The sequence below is a fragment of the Malaclemys terrapin genome, chromosome 15, assembly GCF_027887155.1.
Source record: "Malaclemys terrapin pileata isolate rMalTer1 chromosome 15, rMalTer1.hap1, whole genome shotgun sequence".
Lineage (NCBI taxonomy): Eukaryota > Metazoa > Chordata > Testudines > Emydidae > Malaclemys > Malaclemys terrapin.
In genome coordinates, this window is record NC_071519.1 from 33,897,688 (window position 1) to 33,914,386 (window position 16,699).

The 16,699-nt window shown below is 53.7% G+C and overlaps 1 protein-coding gene across 1 annotated transcript in view; it reads right to left on the bottom strand.

Moving 5' to 3' along the window:
* Nucleotides 1–316: 316 nt before the first annotated feature.
* Nucleotides 317–16,699, bottom strand: part of LOC128823393 (FXYD domain-containing ion transport regulator 6-like) — a 56,122-nt gene continuing 39,739 nt past the window's right edge. Inside the window, exons 7-12 of the mRNA XM_054005638.1 lie at nucleotides 6,776–6,856; nucleotides 3,968–4,006; nucleotides 3,213–3,287; nucleotides 1,435–1,471; nucleotides 1,247–1,277; nucleotides 317–517 (exon numbers count right to left, since the gene is read on the bottom strand). Of these exons, the coding sequence (XP_053861613.1) occupies nucleotides 1,253–1,277; nucleotides 1,435–1,471; nucleotides 3,213–3,287; nucleotides 3,968–4,006; nucleotides 6,776–6,856 (257 nt within the window). The 3' untranslated portion in view covers nucleotides 317–517; nucleotides 1,247–1,252. The remainder of the gene's footprint in view (nucleotides 518–1,246; nucleotides 1,278–1,434; nucleotides 1,472–3,212; nucleotides 3,288–3,967; nucleotides 4,007–6,775; nucleotides 6,857–16,699) is intronic.

Sequence of the window (16,699 nt, forward strand, 5' to 3'; positions counted from 1 at the left end):
AGTCCCATCTCAACCAGCAACCTCACTGATGGGGGGGGGGGGGACCACTGGATGATTGGGGCTGCCCCAATTATCATCTAATGAAGGTGGACCAGCTTCAACAGGAGAGACTGAGGGAGCGCCCAGCTCAGAATACCTCCCTCTCTGGCATTTAGGCCAGTCACTTAAAAGGTTAAAGCTCAATGCTTATGGGGATGGAGCGGGAGGGATTTTACCTACTGAGTTTGTGTTCAGAATTGTCTGATGGTTCTGGGCAGAAAAAGAAACCGGTACAGGGCAGAGAACCCGGCTGAGTCAAACCCACCTGGGGACAAGCTTTAACCCTCTCTCAGAAGAAGCTTTATTGAGGCAAAGCACGGAACTGATTTTACAAAGGAAAGCCATGAAAACGGTGTGTATAAAGGTGCAGGGCTGAGAGGGTTAATGTCTCCGGTGCAAGGGGCTTGGCTCCTGGAGAGAACTCCCCCCCAGGCAGGGCACTGGGCAGGAAGCCTCTTTCCAGACAGTCCAGGCAGCTCTGGAATTGGAAAGAAATAATAGAAAGAGTTAAATCAGCCGGGCAGTAGATACCTGCAGACTAGTTCCCAGCTCAGTGCTGCGCCCCCTGCTGGGGCATGCAGCACTCCTCTTGCACAAACACACACAGATAGGCCACACCTACCGGGCAATCCCATTCTCTGCCCGTTGAGCCATCTGATTGGCTGAAGTTTTCGTCCCAGATTGCCGCTGCACTGTGTGGATGTCAATACTGTTTCCTCCCATTGGATCAGACCCAAAAAGGTTTGTGCCACCTGGATCCTTTCCCCTCCACCCCCACCCCACGTCCTGGCCTTGGACTTAAACAGCAGCACGGTGAGCAACCGCTCTACAGATACAGCCCACGCAGCATGGAGAGTCCAGCCCCAGCCCTTCCCTGGGGTTTGGCTTTGTTACCTACAAAATAGATACGTGCATAAAGCTCAGACTTAGACATTCTCCGCAGGCTGGGAAGCTGCTAGGACTCCTCTCTCTAGGCTGCTCAGTCCACACCCTAGGTCCTCTGCCTCCCAGAGAATCCCTCCCTTTTCCCTTATGTCCCAGTGGGGTACTGAGCCTCCTGCCCCAGGGAGTCAGCAGAGCCCACTTAACCCTTTCCTAGCAGGATGGACACCTGCCAACGGAGCAGTGCATCAGGCATCACTGCCAGCCTGATACACCATACAGCCCTGCTCTCCACGCCCCGCTGCTCTCCCTCTGTTCCACGTACCTGCAGCTACAGCTCGTCATCGTCACCTTGTCTAAGGAAACAGACGGAAAAGAGAGAGAAAGTAGCATTAGCACGAGCCAAAGCAGCCAAGGGGAAAGTGAATGTCTCCAGCCCTCGAACCATCTACAGACTCCCACTAAAGAGAAGACATGGGCTGACTGACTTGGACGATTTAAAAGAACACCAACCTTCTTCTCTTCTTTGCTCCACAGCGGAACCGCCGACCTGGAAACAAGGGAAAGCGTCTGAGGCCTCCTTCGCCTTGGCTGTGCTGGTCCTCCCCACCCCGGTGCTCCCTGGCCGACACGCCTCACTGCTCTCAGGCTTCCACCCACCTTCTGCTGCTCCTCTCTCTTTGATGCAATGATCCTACTGTCTCTGTGGGGCAAAGAGCCCCTCCCCTGCAGCCTCTGCCTCCTCAACTCGGCATGGCCTCTGCAGCCATCGCATAGGGACCAAGGCCACCCCACCCACAGTGGTGGGAACTCTAGGCACAGCCCTGGTTCAGCAGGCACACCGGAGTCTGGCTTGGGGTCCCCGAAGCTGTGGGGCCGGCCAGCCCTCGGGCACTGGGGGTGGGTGGGTGGGTAGGGTAAGAACCGTGCCCATCTCTGGACTGACCCCTAGCTTTGTTTTCGAGCCACCAGGTCTTGGTTTAGTGACGTAGTTATTTTCCTCCTTGTTTGACTCCTGTGCCGCCTGCCCCTGCCCAGCCGGGAGGGAGGTGCACTCTGGGAACGTGCTCTGGGCTCTCCCTCACTGTCCTGTGGGTGCTAATGGGACATTTCAGCCTCCTTGAGCTCTCTGAACAAACGCCCTGTTCAGCCAAAGGTCCCCACAAGGCCCAGCCAGGCATGGACACCAGCTGAGAGAGCAAGGGCTGCCTGCCTGCTGGGAGCTGCCCTGAGCACACCGATAAAAAGCAGCCGTGTGTCTGGAACCCACATGGAATACGCTGTTATTCCCATCTGCAGAGTGTGCAGCGTTTGGGGTTAGGGGTGAGACGCACGGCCTAGGTTATTAAAGAGTCCATGGCACTTTGCACAGAGCTGCTGACCCAGTCCTTCTGGCCGAACTCCACCCCAGGTAGTTCCAGTCTGCATCTCTCTCTAAACTGCTACTGCAGTCTCAAGTGCATACAATTTTCTCCTTCCCTTTCTTCCCTATAGTGTTGTGCACTGTTAAATGTCTATTGTGTTCCATCCCAGAGCTGGCTGCATGTCAGCAGTGGACAAAGTGTCTAGGTTTGCAAAACAGCCCAGCATGTTGGGTCACCAGGGAGTCTGCAGGAGTGGAGCACTTTGGAAAACCTGGTTTCTGCCTCTAGAAATGTCAGATTTTGTTGCTCTCATTTTTAATTGGTGACCTTTTCACCCTGAGCCTTAAAGCTGGCAGGAAAATGCAAAATTGCTTCTGCAAATATTTGCACAATCTCCTCCCCACCCCACCCCCATTTTCTGTTGGAATCTTGCCTTGATGGAAATTTTCCTACCAGCTTCTACTAAAGATTAACACGCACCCAAATCTGCATCTAAGTTCTGAGTCAGGTACCCAGCCTCTGGGTCCCGGCTCAGTGGGGCCTCCTGCAGCGAAAACAAAGCAGAGAGGAGATATGGGAGACAGAGACCATTGTTCTCACTGATGTCCAAGCCCAGGGCGGAGCGAGGGCCGGGGAGGCCAGGTTAAACATTTCAGGAAAAGCTGAAGCTCTAAGCGTAGCTGACAGATCATGGAACTGCTGTTGCTGGGGTTCTTCAGGGCTAAGCCTAGGCCCCTCTGCCATGCATGTTAGCAGGCCCTTCCGGCCCCCAGGCTGTGACGCACACAGATGCACCCTCCCCTCCCTTCCCCTGAGCTGGGCAGCCCCCTGCAGCACAGTGGGGGGGAGCAGAGAAGAGCCCCCACGTGACCCCAGCCTTTGGGCTGGCAGGAGACCGGTCTGCAGCCCCCCACTAGTGACACTTACTGAGAATGATGAGGAGTCCGAACACGAAAGCCACCACGGCAAAGATCAGTCCCCCATTCCGAATGGTCTCGTAATCTCGGAAGGAGAAAGACGCCTGTTAGCCTGGCGGAGCAAAGGGAGCGGGGCTGGGGGAGGGGAGTCTCGCATCTTGCCGAGCTCTGAAGTTCTTGGGTGAGCAAGTGTGATCATCTACCGCTGGGGCGGCCCAGGCCTTCACCGCAGCTCCAGCCACGGCAGCTGGGCTTGGGCTGCTGCCTTAGAACAGCGCCTTGAAGGGCTTTGCTTCTACTCCCAGTGCCACGCAGCTGGGTGTCAGGCCCCCCGGCCCCTCTGTGACACGTGTGTAACATGTATGTGTGCCACCAAAGGCATCCCACGCAGCTACCCACAGGCTCACAGAGCTGTGCCCCTGGCTACGGGATGCTTACCAGGGCTGGCGCTGCCTACAGATCCAGGGGATAACCACAGGGCTGAAGGGTGGCCTGGGGGCTAAGGGCCATGGCGAGATCTGGGCTCAATCCTTGGCCCATCCCAGACTCCCTGCGTGACCAGGGGCGAGTCACTGAATCTGCCTCAGTTCCCTGCCAGCACCCAGGGGCCAACAACCCTCCCGCTCCGTCCTATTGACACCGGGCAGGGGCCGTCTCTTCTACGGTGTTTGGAGCACAGGGGGACCCGAACCCCTGGACAAAGAATTACAGATCAAAGGCCGGGGTAGCCAGGGCCTCGTGGGACGGCGCAGAGGAGAGTCTTACCATAGGTGAACTTGTCAGGCACCTGCTCTGGGACGATCTCTGGAAGAAGAGCGAGCAGGTCAGTGAGGACCCAATGGGGTGGGGTCCCAAAGCTGTTGGTGTATCGTAGCTCCACAACACGAGGGAACGGTTATGGAACGGGCTCCCCGCACCCCAGACTCTGAGCCTAGCTGCCCCGGGGCAGGCATGTCTCCTGAACAGTGCCCAGGGCTCCAGGGGAGAGCTGGGGAAACAGCTGATCCATCCCTGCCCATGGCAGCCAAGGAGAGCCTTCGGGGCAAGCCAGCATGGTGATCCCAGGCCACAGCGGCCACATTCTGACTGGCTGATGGTGAAGCCCTGTGGGATCTCGTGGGACTGCTGGTAGTGGAGACTGGGAATGCCGGGGATAGATCCTACCCTAGTCCATGAGACCAACTCCCAGTGGCTTCCACAGCTACCATGACACACCGGCCCCAAATTCACTGCGTCCAAGTGCCAGAGAGTCTGCGAGTCCCGTGTACCTCCCCTCCTTCTGTCCACTTGTCCCAGATCAGTATGGGTATGATTCATTTTCAACAGCATGTTTCGAAATCTACCCTTCAGCTTAGACCTGAAGCCCCCTTTCCCCCCACCCCTCCCATTATTTCAGCCCTTTCTCTTCCTTCCCAACCCCCCCATTATTCCAGCCCTTTCTCTTCCTTCCCAACCCCCCCATTATTCCAGCCCTTTCTCTTCCCCCAGCCCCCAATTATTCCAGCCCTTTCTCTCCTGAACATGTGTGCCAATGCACTTCCTCTCTGACCCACAGGCCCTCCCTGCTAGTCCAGTCCTCGGTCTCCCAAACACATCTGCTCTGCAAGCCTACAGTCACAGATCACCACAACCTGCTCCGAACGGACAGATTGTAACTGCTGCTGCTTGCCAGGCATCCGCACAGCCCAGCGTCCTGTGCACTGGGAGCGGCGTCTTGGGGGAGTCGTAAAACCTAGCAGGGTCCCTGGTCCCCAGAGAGAGCTCTGTGAGGGGAACAGGCCATGAGGACAATGGAGAAGGGGTGGAGTAAGGACACGGTTGATTTCACAGATTACATGCTCCTTGGGGAGCATGATTGGCTTTCCAAAGCGTCCTCAGGAAACTGCTATTTTTTTCAGACCATTTTCCATCACGGGAAGCAGCTAGAGGCAGGTTGGATTCCATGTCCCTGGGATTTGGGGGGAAAATTGGTTTCCAGAGTCAAACTTCCTGGGTGGATCCAAACACCCCTTAAACTTTGGGCAAATTCCAGTCTCGACCGTGTCTAAAGCAACGTGTTCAGGAGGAGGAGGAGGAGGAAGAAAAGGTTAACCTGCGTAGAGTTACACAGCTGCCACCAGTCACTGGCACATTCAATATTCACCTTCTAACCTGCCTTTCCAACTCAATGATTTCTCACACACGCGGAGGGGACTGCGGAGCACTGGGTAGAAAACAGCCAACAACTCAGACTCTTATTCATCTGCCTACCACCACCTTGCCTTTTACAGTGCTGGCTTTGTTTGTAGGTGGGGCGAGGGGGGCTTGTTAATCACTGCATTCCAAACAGGGCACATGGGGTTGGGGGAATAAGACAGAAAAAGAGATGAAAAGGAAAGTGCTAGAATTGTCACAGATTCAAATCTCCATTTTAACCATGGGCAGATTTACTGGTTAGCCTGTGTCCCTCTGCATGGCTCCAGGGTGTATAGGAACCTGTGTTTGCACAAATCAACCATCATTTGTGGGTGTTACATCACCGACACCCAGGTTTCACCCAGTGCCCGCTTGCCATCTGACCCCGACCCCCCGACGGCAATTCCCACTCCCGTCGGTGAAATGGCAGAGCTCAGCTGACCTCCTGACTGCCCAGTAGCACAGCACAGGAACGACTGCTTTCTGCTCAGGTGCGCTGACCCACTCATTCTGTCCCTGTGCCGCTCCTCTCTGCGCGGTCCCCTTAACTTGCCACAGAGTCCTATGGTGAGAACAACTGGGAAGGGAAAATCCCTCTAGAAAATACTGACAGGTTTCAGAGTAGCAGCCATGTTAGTCTGTATCCGCAAAAAGAAGAACAGAAGTACTTGTGGCACCTTAGAGACTAACAAATTTATTAGAGCATAAGCTTTCGTGGACTACAGCCTATGCATCCGAAGAAGTGGGCTGTAGCCCACGAAAGCTTATGCTCTAATAAATTTGTTAGTCTCTAAGGTGCCACAAGTACTCCTGTTCTTTTTTCTAGAAAATACTGACCCTTCCTAGAACTACTGCTCCCTCTGCCGAGGGCAAAACTCTTGGGGTTATTTGGGCATCTCTCCTGAATCCTTAAAGGGTTTCCAGAGCCCTCTTTCCATGTGAGAGGATGGGATCACTCCAAGCACTAGGAAAAGGCATCTAAAAGCATCAGCCAAAATCTGCACACCTGAGAGCCTGATGGCCGGCTCCTGAAGCCCTGTGAAGGCTCCACCCGGAGAGCAGCCTGGCTTCCCAAGGCCCTGAGCAGTCTGTGCTCGGCGCCTTTGACAATCAAACCACTCTGCTGATTGAGATGTCTAACCGGGGCTTTAGGCCCCCACGTCTAAGAGCACTGGGAACGCTTCCCTGCTAAAGGAGCAGTCGCGTCTGTCTGTCTGCCTAAGCACAGAGCGCTGTCTGCCTGCCACGCCTGCCAGCAAAGCCTAAACGCAAGTTGCAGAGAGGGTGAATGAATGGCGGCGCGCTCCCCCTGCTCCCAGGTACAGCCTGGCAGAGCACAGCCTGCCTCCGACAGGAGCCCGTTTGTCCCTGGGAGCTGAAGAGCAGCGAGACCCTTACCGTCAGCCATCTTCCAAGCGAGCCGTCCAGCGGGTGCCTTGGTCTGGGCGTGTGTACCACCGGGAAAGCACATTAATGGGGGGGGGGCGGGGGACAAACGTCATTAAACATTAACGGCCTCAGTGTAATGTTTATCCCAGTCACAAGGTGAGGCACATGGCCCAGACCCAGGTTTTGGAAACATCAAATACCTTGAGGGGCAAAGGAAAGAACAAGCCCCTGCAACCAGCTCTCTCCAGTTCACACAGAGAGCAGGGGCTGAGCCAGATGCGCCCTCAGCCTCTGTTTGAAAGGTCAATGGAGTTCAGCGAGGGGCATCTCGGCTCTGACAGCCTCAGCAGGGAGAGGGGAAGGGCTGATAACCAATTAGGGCACTTTTAATTCTCCAGGTGCTTGGCAACCTTCCTACCCAGCCCCCACAAGCTCTGTCTGCTGGGCCCTGTCATTATCTCCATGTTGCGGTGGGAAACTGAGGCACGGGAAGAGACTTGACCAAGGTCACCCAGTGAGTCAGAGGCAGAGCTGTGGGATTTCCTGGCTCCGGCCCTTGGCTCTGATCCCTTGATCGTGTCTCTTGGCTGGCTACTGGCTAGCAACATAGGAGGGGAAGGGAAATCCTACCCCACCACCACGCTGAGAGGGGTCCCACTAAGGCCAGGCCAGAGTTCAGCATTGCTTGGCCCTTCTGCAGGCCCCACCTCTGAGCTGCTGATGGAGCAGGCTGCCCCAGTCCCAGTCCTTCGGAGAGGATACAGGAGAACCTCAGAGTTACGAACACCAGAAAGTTACAAACTGACCAGTTAGCTACACACCTCATTTGGAACTGGAAGTACACAATCAGGCAGCAGCAGAGACCAACAACAAAAAAGGAGAAGCAAATACAGTACAGTGCTGTGTTAAACGTAAACTACTAAAAAAAAAATAAAGGGAAAGCAGCATTTTTCTTCTGCACAGTAAAGTTTCAAAGCTGTACTAAGTCAATGTTCAGTTCTAAACTTTTGAAAGAACCATCATAATGTTTTCAGAGTTACGAACAACCTCCATTCCGGGGGCTTTGCAACTCTGAGGTTCTACTGTAATCAACACACATCCCAGCAAAGGCAGCACCCTGCACCCGGGGCAGCAGGCAGGCAGTCCATGCCATTGGTTTTGCCAATGCTGTCTGCATACGCAAATCGCTTTGTGCTGACTCCTCTCCCCCCAGGTCTGTAAACCTCCCTCTCCCCAGCAGCCAGAGGCTAAATGCTGAGCACTCTGTTAAGTGCAGTTTGTTCTGTTCTGGCAATCAGTGACCAGCAAGTCACGCATCCCAGCCGATTACTGGTATGGTGCTTACAGAGTGGAACCTGCCCCAGGGAAAAACCAATGAGGAGTCTTTGTGGCACCTTAGAGACTAAAATTTATTTGGGCACAAGCTTTCGTGGGCTAAAATTTTCAGTCCATGCATCTGATGAAGAGGGTTTTAGCCCACAAAACCTTATGCCCAATAAATGTGTTAGTCTTTAAGGTGCCACAAGGACTCCTCGTTGTTTTTGCTGATACAGACTAACACGGCTACCCCTCTGAAACCTACCCCAGGGACTTCTTTCTGCACCCGATTCCCAGAGCCCCCAGGGAACACACCCTGACACCACCGTGCTGGGCAGCAATGGAAGAACCTAGCCAGCTCGCTGAATAGCTGGACAAACACCGTCCTAGGCCAGCTTTGAGAATCTAATCAGCTCTAATTACAGCCTCAGTGATACCAAAATCTCACACGAAAACCCTGGCCCTGAGGAACTGCTGGGGCGCATTGCAGAATGTTTGTCCTTGTCATAAAATGGTTTCTCCTTCTGTTTTGCATAAGCAAGAAGCAATAGTTGCAATGAGGGGCTGGGAGGACAGCATGTCTGTCTGTCTGTCTGGGGATTTATGCCAGGTGCTGACCAGCACAGGATCTGAGTGCCAGGGTTACAGGCTATTTACTGACACCAGGTCTATTGTTTGTCTCTTTAAAGCAGACCAAGGTGTGACCCCTGGAATTCGGGTCTTAGCATCACTGACTGGAGACAGCCTCAAATCAAGCCCAAATCTGAATCCTACTTCTGGAACACCGTCTGCCTGCCACGCCTGCCAGCAAAGCCTAAACGCCAGTTGCAGAGAGGGTGAACGAATGGCAGCGCGCTCCCGTGCTTAAACATTAACGGCCTCAGTGTAATGGAAATCTGAATCCTACTTCTGTGGCTTGCATCAGCCCCTGACTGTAGTGCACACAGTGCAGCAGACCCCGTTTGTCCCAATAAAGGAAGACCTCGGAGGAATGACTGAAATTTGTGAGATAGTGAACAAACCACACCCCTCGACTCCCAAGAATGATGCCACAGGAGCTGGACTGGTGCAGGTTAGCTTTAACTAAACCAGTGTGACCCAAGAACCTCTGGATGCCAACTTGCAGAGCGCACTGGGGTATAACGGGGTGCAGGGATCTCCTGGCTTCACCCCAAGAACATCCTGTAATGTGCCTAGAAAAAGCCTGTGTCGCACTAATCGTTATAACCCTTGTGAGCTGCATGTACAGAGATATGGTTATATACTAACAGCAACAGCATGTTCCCTAGGGCACGCATCTCTTGAGATAAACTGGGGGAGGGGGGCACTGCTCTCCAGGGTAGAGCATTGTGTATTGTTTGTCATACAATAGGGGTCTATTAACATACTAAGTCAAATGCTAATGAAGAGCTGGTGGAGGCTTGAGAAGGAAACTAACAAACAGCAGGGGGCAGAGGGACCCTATCTTGACATGATCCCAAAGGCTTGTTCTGGTATTTTTAGGGGCACAAAGATACACCCTGGCATCCTTCACCTGGGACGTGAATGGACAGAGAATTTGCTTCATGCAAAGGGGGATCTCAGCCTGGCTTGGCTGAAAGCGCTGGAGAGACCTTTGGGTGAGCTGTGCTTCTTCAGACCAGAGAAGTCCTTGTTCGTACCATTTAGGCTTTAGCATGTGCTGTGATGTTGTGTCTTTTTGTTCTGGAATGGAACTCAAGTGCAGTATGGGATACAGGAGCGTCTGGCTAAGGTGAAACTGGTAAATGACAAGACACTGTTCCTTGGGGAATAGAGCAGCTGGAATTTCTGTGGTTATCCAGCGACCGAGTAGGGTCTGGATACCACCAGGGGACACTTTGAAGGGACAAGGGAGTTGAAGTGCATCTATTGTCGACCTCCCAGGCACAGACAGGACAGGTGTAGCCCAGAGGAGAGTGCGTGCGTGACGGACAGGCGGGCTGGGTTAGGGAATTAACACCCAGCAAGATTCCCTTGCGCTGGTGTCAGGTAATAACAAGGAAGCTCACAGCCCTGCGTGCCTTGAGAAGCATGACAGCTAGTGCTTGGCACGTCTTGGAGCATCCTACAGCCCCTGGAATGAGAGAGCTCCCTCCAGCCCCAGCCCTGCTGGGCGGCTGCCAGCTTTGCCGGTGGATGAGGAGGTGGGTGGCTAAGGGAGGTTCTGCTCCACATCATGCCAAGCACTTACCATCTGCTCCACATCACAGCTCCGTTCCCTGAGGAACAGGCTTCAGTGGGCTCTGGGCCTCTGCACTGGTGGATCCCCAATAGAACGGGTGGGAGGGGCTGTCACTTGGGGACAAAAACTCACAGGTGCAAATGTGCTGCCCTGTATTGCTCCAGCCTAAGCCTACGACTGTCACTGTTCTGCCCCTGTAGCACCCACCCCCTCTCTGACCTGGCTCACTAACTCTCTGGGTGCAAGAATCTCCCCCTCTGCGGCAGCCCCTGTGACACAGCCTCCTTGTTCTCACTGCCACATGCACACACTCCCGCTCTGTTTTCAACTCTCATTTCAAACCACCTCTCTCCTCTGGCCTAGACCTCCCCCTCCCATCCCTGCATGCACGTGCGCGCACACACACACACACACACACTCTGACTTTGCAGCCTGTTTAACTCTGTAACACAGCTGGGATTACAGTTTTTAAGAAAGTGGGGGGATAGGAAACTGAGATGTACTGAACAAACCCCGGTTCTTATTGCACAGCTTCAATAGTGCAAAGTGGCTGGCTTGCCACACACACACACACACACACACACACACTTCTGAAAGTCTCTGGGTATTGTTAAAATTGCTGCAGAAAATGGGGCCATTGAAAGGTGACTTGGAAAGATTCCCTCCCCCAGCACAAAACTGATTTTATCGCCTGTCATTAGACAGGAAACACAGTCAGCTCTAACAAAGCCCGGCTGCCCCCCCCACCCCCGGTGCCTCACCAGTTGAGCACAGGCGTCGTTTGCTATTGGCACTGGTCACTCACGGGGCTGTAGCAAATGGACACTAAAACACAGCTGAGCAGCAGGGGCAGCTTCCATCGTTTCTTCTGCTACAAGCTTCAAGGGGAGGAACCCTGTACACACACACACACACACACTTTGCAGCTTGAGCTTGTCTCAGAAAGGGCACAGTCCTCCTCCTCGTAACTAAAGCTGTCTCTACACTGCACACCTTCCAGCAGCCTAGCTGTGCCTCTACAACCATGCTCTCTCCTGCCAACAAAATAAAACCACCCCCAACGAGGGGCAGTAGCTTTGTGCGCTGTCCACACCGGTGCTTTTCATCAGTAAAACTTTTGTCGATCGGGGGTGTTTTTTCACACCCCTAACCGGCAACAGTTTTACTGACGGAAGTGCAATGCAGACATAGCCTAAAGAAGCTGAAAGGGAATGAAAAAGGAACGTGAAATCTTACAGAGCTCCCCAGCCTGGGCGAAGCAGCAGCCGGAGGGTGCAGCAGAGACAATGCAAGGGCAGATTAAGGCAGACCAGGGCCAGGAGCCAGCAAACCCTCCGCTCTTCTTCAGGCTTCTCGCAGCCCAACCCTTCCCAGCCCCGATTCTTCCTTCCAAGCTCCCTTCATGCTGCCCTGCCTCAAGCTGATGGCGAAGTTCAGGCTCCCCCGGGGCCCAGAGACCCCTGGAGTAAACAGCACACCCCTGGTTCCATTGCAGCACGATCAGGCCCCACAGCTGCCCTAGTGCACAGACTGCAGGACCTACCGGCCAGCTGAAAGCACACACAGCTACTCCAGAGCTAGCCGCACACCGTCACTCAGTGCTAGGGGACGTCCTGGCAGGTGCATGGCACCCAATTCAATGCATGCTCTGTCGGCTGCCTGCACCGTGGGGGATTGGGGTTCAGCTGGTTGGTCAATGGTGACCTCGCCCTGTGCCCCCCAAAGCAGACAGACAAATATTCCCTTCATTGGCCAGTACTTACCGTGTGATCCATAGGGCTTCATCAGTTCCCCCGCAGCTCTTCACTGACCTCCAGGGCAGAGAGGGTTGACTCTGGTGGAGCTCTGCTCACGAGGAGCTGGGGCAATAGACACTTCGCCGGTACATGGTGGGGGGGCGAGGGGGGGCCTTTTCCTCCATCGCTTCCATCTGGCCGTGGCTTCATGCAGATTGTTAAACAGCCTGGCCATGTCTGGGGCCTTTCCTCACTCCCTCCGCAGGCAGTCGGCTCAGTGAGCATCTCTGGCTTTGCACGCAGAGCCTGGCCCTTTGGCTTTCTCTCCCAGTCACTTCTCCACTCACAGCCAGGATAGTGCCGGAGGCGTTGGGGGTTTAACCATTTCCTGACAGAGGAGCTGGCTAAAAGTTGAGACACTTGGAGACAGAACAGGACCATTGTCCATTGGAATTCACCACGGTCAGACCAAGCCAGCCCTGGGTTTCTGCACTGCCCACCTTGGCTCGTGTCCAGCCCTGCACGCTGCACTGGAGAGCTACAGGACAAGAGGTGGCTTTTCAGTCCTCTCCATCATCCCCTTCACCCTTTAACTGGCTCCAACATTCACCAAGAACCCTGGGGAAACCCAGCGTTCCCCTCTGTGCTCATCTGCCGTGGTTGTTCTAAACCTTATGAGCGGGCGTTGCTTTATAGACTCAGACTTTAAGGTCAGAAGGGACCATTATGATCATCTGGTCTGACCCCCTGCATGCTGCAGGCCATAAAACCATCCCTACCCCTTCCCTGGACTCTGCTGTTGAAGTCCCCAATCCTGTGTTTTAGTGACTTCAATCGGCAGAGACCCTCCTGCTAGTGATCCCTGCCCCATGCTGCGGAGGAAGGCGAAAAACCTCCAGAGGCTCAGCCAATCTACCCTGGAGGAAAATTCCTTCCCGACCCCAAATATGGCGATCAGTAAGACCCCGAGCATATAGGCAAGATTCTCTAGCCTGACCCCTGTTAGCCATTAAACTATTTACCTACCATTGCTTGGTTTTCCTTGACTACTATGTTTTACCATTAAACCATTCCCTCCATAAACTTATCTAACTTTATCTTAAAGCCAGACAGGTCCCTCGCCCCCACCGTTTCTCTCGGAAGGCCGTTCCAATATTTCACCCCTCTGACGGTCAGAAACCTTTGTCTAATTTCAAGCCTGAACTTCCCCACGGCCAGTTTATATCCATTCGTTCTCGTGTCCACATTAGTACTAATTATGTTTTGTTCCCCTGCTTTCCTGTATTAAAGGAGTAACCGCTTCCAGGCTGGTCTGATCCTTCCCCAGACAGACAGGAGCTGGTCCTGTGCTGTGGATCAAGCCGCTAGCCTGTTGAGATGGGCCTGGGAGTGCCCAGTCCTGGAGGCCCGGCCCACAGCATGAGTGTCCCTTTGATCCCGCTGTCGATCAGCCCAGTAAAGGAAGGAGAGCGCCACACAGCAGAATCCCTCGCCCCCTGTCCCACGCACACTGGAGGTGGATCTGAGGCCCCTGGAAAACCTGCTCCTGTCGCAGCTGAGTGAAGATCAGCTGAAGGGAGAGAGGTGGCGAACGCACTGTGCTGCCTCGGCCACTCTCTCTGCTGCAGAGATACTCAGCTCTGCCGTGTGGAGAATAAACATACCAGGCCCTTTTGGTGCTCTGCCCACCGGCGGGTCTCAAAGCACTTTCCAAACGTAGCGCAGGGAATCGATGTGATTCGCCCAATGCCGCACAGCAGGCCAGCAGCAGACTTGGGAATAGAACCCAGGAGTCCTGACTCCCGGTCCTGTGGTCTAACCACAGACCGGCACCACACGCCCGTACAAAAGGCACAAGTGTCTCCAGGCTGCGGCTGTCATACTGAACTGAGCGGTGCGGCCTTCAGAACGACAATGTCAGCAGAACAGCAGCTGCCTGGCATTTAGAGAACACCCTCTCTCCCCACTGGGAATTGAGAGTCCCCCCCCAGTCTCCGGTCCAGGGGAGCCCACTGACTGGAAGGCTGCCATTCCCTGCTGCCTTTCAGAGTCTAGCTCTATGCAAGAGGTGCTGAGGCCCATGAAAATGCCCTAGGACCTTTAGATGGCCAGCATCTAGCTGTGCCTGTGCTAAGAGCATAGGCAGTGTTGCCTTCGCCACTCCAGATCAGGTGCAGCTCACTTTCACCCAACTCGTGAGCATGAGGAAAACACGACCAGACTCAGACATACCCAGCAGATGAAGCTGCCCGTCCAACCTAGCAGCCCAGCTGCAGGACGAAATTAGCTTCAATGATGCTTTGGTTCCAGCAAGAATTCAATGCACACCCAGTCAGCGCGCAATGTGGTGTTAATTGGAAAGGTTGGCTGCCGGGTGGCCTTCGCCAGTGAGCCCTGACTCATGGGAGAGCCACAGCAGGAGCAAACACACCACCTGGAATCCACCTGCTCCCAAGCGGTGTGTGTGCTAGCTACGCCGCACTGAGCTGTCCCCAAGCCTTGTTCACACCACCCTGGGCTCCGTCCCCAAGCCTTGCTTGCTCCGTGCTGGGCTCTGTCTCCAAATATTGCTATTGGCATTAAAGGAAACTTCCAAGTGGCCTCTGCATATCGTAAAAAAGGCCCGCCCCTGGGGGGCTGTTTTCTTCAGTATTTTCAAGACTGCTGGAGCAGCGAAGCACAAAAGTTTTGGAAACCCTGAAGTGAAAACAAAACTTTCCAGAAATACAGCTTGATCTTTCCTGCCCAATGGGTGACCTTGTAGTTCCAATCTGCTAAGGGGAGAGCCATGAAACTGAAGGGAATTTACCGGGTTTCTGGGTTAGATGAAGGGTGACACTATTTCATCAAAGTAAAATAGGCCCAAGGGAAAATGTCTTTCATGGCTCTAGTGCTTTGATGCAGTGGTGGGAATAATCCACGGTTCTGTCCTCATCTCCACCTCAGACTCAGCCACTGGCTCGCTCTGTGCCTCAGTTTACCCCAGGATAACAGGGTCTGCCTCCTGGAGCGCTGGTTGGCTTCATGCATGGCACATTTGCTGGGAGCATAGAAACCTAAAGCCATTATTCAACAGATAAAAGGCGTCTTTCTTGGCGCTGCCTCTGTCCCTTGGGAGACAATGAAGTCCCTAACCATCCTCCCCTCCCTAGCAGCAGGAACCAGTGGGACGCTACCAGGACTAGTCACACACCTGGAAATCTAGCTTTTCCATTCAAATAAGCTAGAATTTCGATTTTGCCATGAGACTCATGGGAAGTCTCTGAAACAACTGGGCATTAAACTACATCCAGCTTCCACGTGAGGAGGGCAGGGCCTCTGCTGACGGCGGGGAGGAATAAATAGCTCCCTGCCCGGGCACCGTCTGGGTCAGCCCCCCAGAGCAGACACAGACACACTGTACTGTCTGAGAGCCTCGTGACACTGGCACAGCTCTACCCACCGTGAGCTGCTGGGGCCAGCCTGCAACGGAAACATCCTGCAGAGACGCTGCCCTCCTCATTGCCTCCGCCCAGTGCTAGCAAAATCCACTGCCCAGGAGCCAGCCCTCATCCCTTAGGAACACTGGCTCCCTATCCCAGTGCTTGTGGGGGTTGCAGGGGGCATGTGACTTGAGCGGAGTTAACTCCACATCTTCCAGGGCCCGGGCAGAGACCAGGGGGGTGAGGTAATAGCTTTTATTGGACCAACTCCTGTTGGTGAGAGAGACAAGCTTTCGAGCTGTAGAGAGCTCTTCTGCAGGGTACACCCATTGCTAACCTCCAGCCTTCACAGATGGTTATATTACCCTCTGCAGCCTGCAGAGACCTCCACCCATGTGCACTCGCACCATCCCCATGCTTAGCTGACTGCGCTGCCTCCCCACGCCTGCCAGGATTGAAGTCAAAATCGCCTCCTTGTCTTTGCTGCTCAGCCCAGAGCAATGGGAGCAGCACAATGGCCATCCCACAGGAAATTCCAACAGTTAAAAAACAAAACAAACATTTGGCCCAAATGGGGATGAAAAATTGAAATATTGAAATTACCTCAGAACAAAAATTTCCAAAATACTTGGGTTCTGAAATGGGTAAACGATGCAGCACTCCTGAGCAAAACCTTTCGACATTCCAGAATTTCAACCTTTGCCTTTGGTTTGTGGAACTGACCCCAAGCGTCTCACTTCGAATCAGTTCCACATTAAATTGCATTTCCCTGTGGTGGCGCATTGCCCCATGGGAGTGATAATTCAAGTGCCCGATACCCCTATTCTGGACAGTCTATATCTCCCATGATGCACCATGCTGCTTGGTCAGGGGAGCTTGCACTGCATCCTGGGAAGTTGTAGCTGTGAACTTGAATGATTGTTAAGAGTAACAGTATTTATTATTTGTATTGTGATAACACTTCTGAGCCCCAGTCACAGACCAGCACCCCACTGCGCTAGGTACAGTGCAAACAGAACAAAAAGACGCCCCATGCCCCAAACCCCTTACCAGATGGGTCTGGTGCTTCGCTTCCATTTGGGAAAAAGGATTTGGTCCTCCCCTTAGACATCCCTGCATTATGGTACAAAACAGTTAGAGACTCACTAAGATAGAAATGATATTTTATTCCTTTCCCCCCCCCTTAGCTTCTGGATCACAACACAGAATACAACAGTCCGTTATCACAGCAGCAAGGTTTGCTGATTTAAAATGA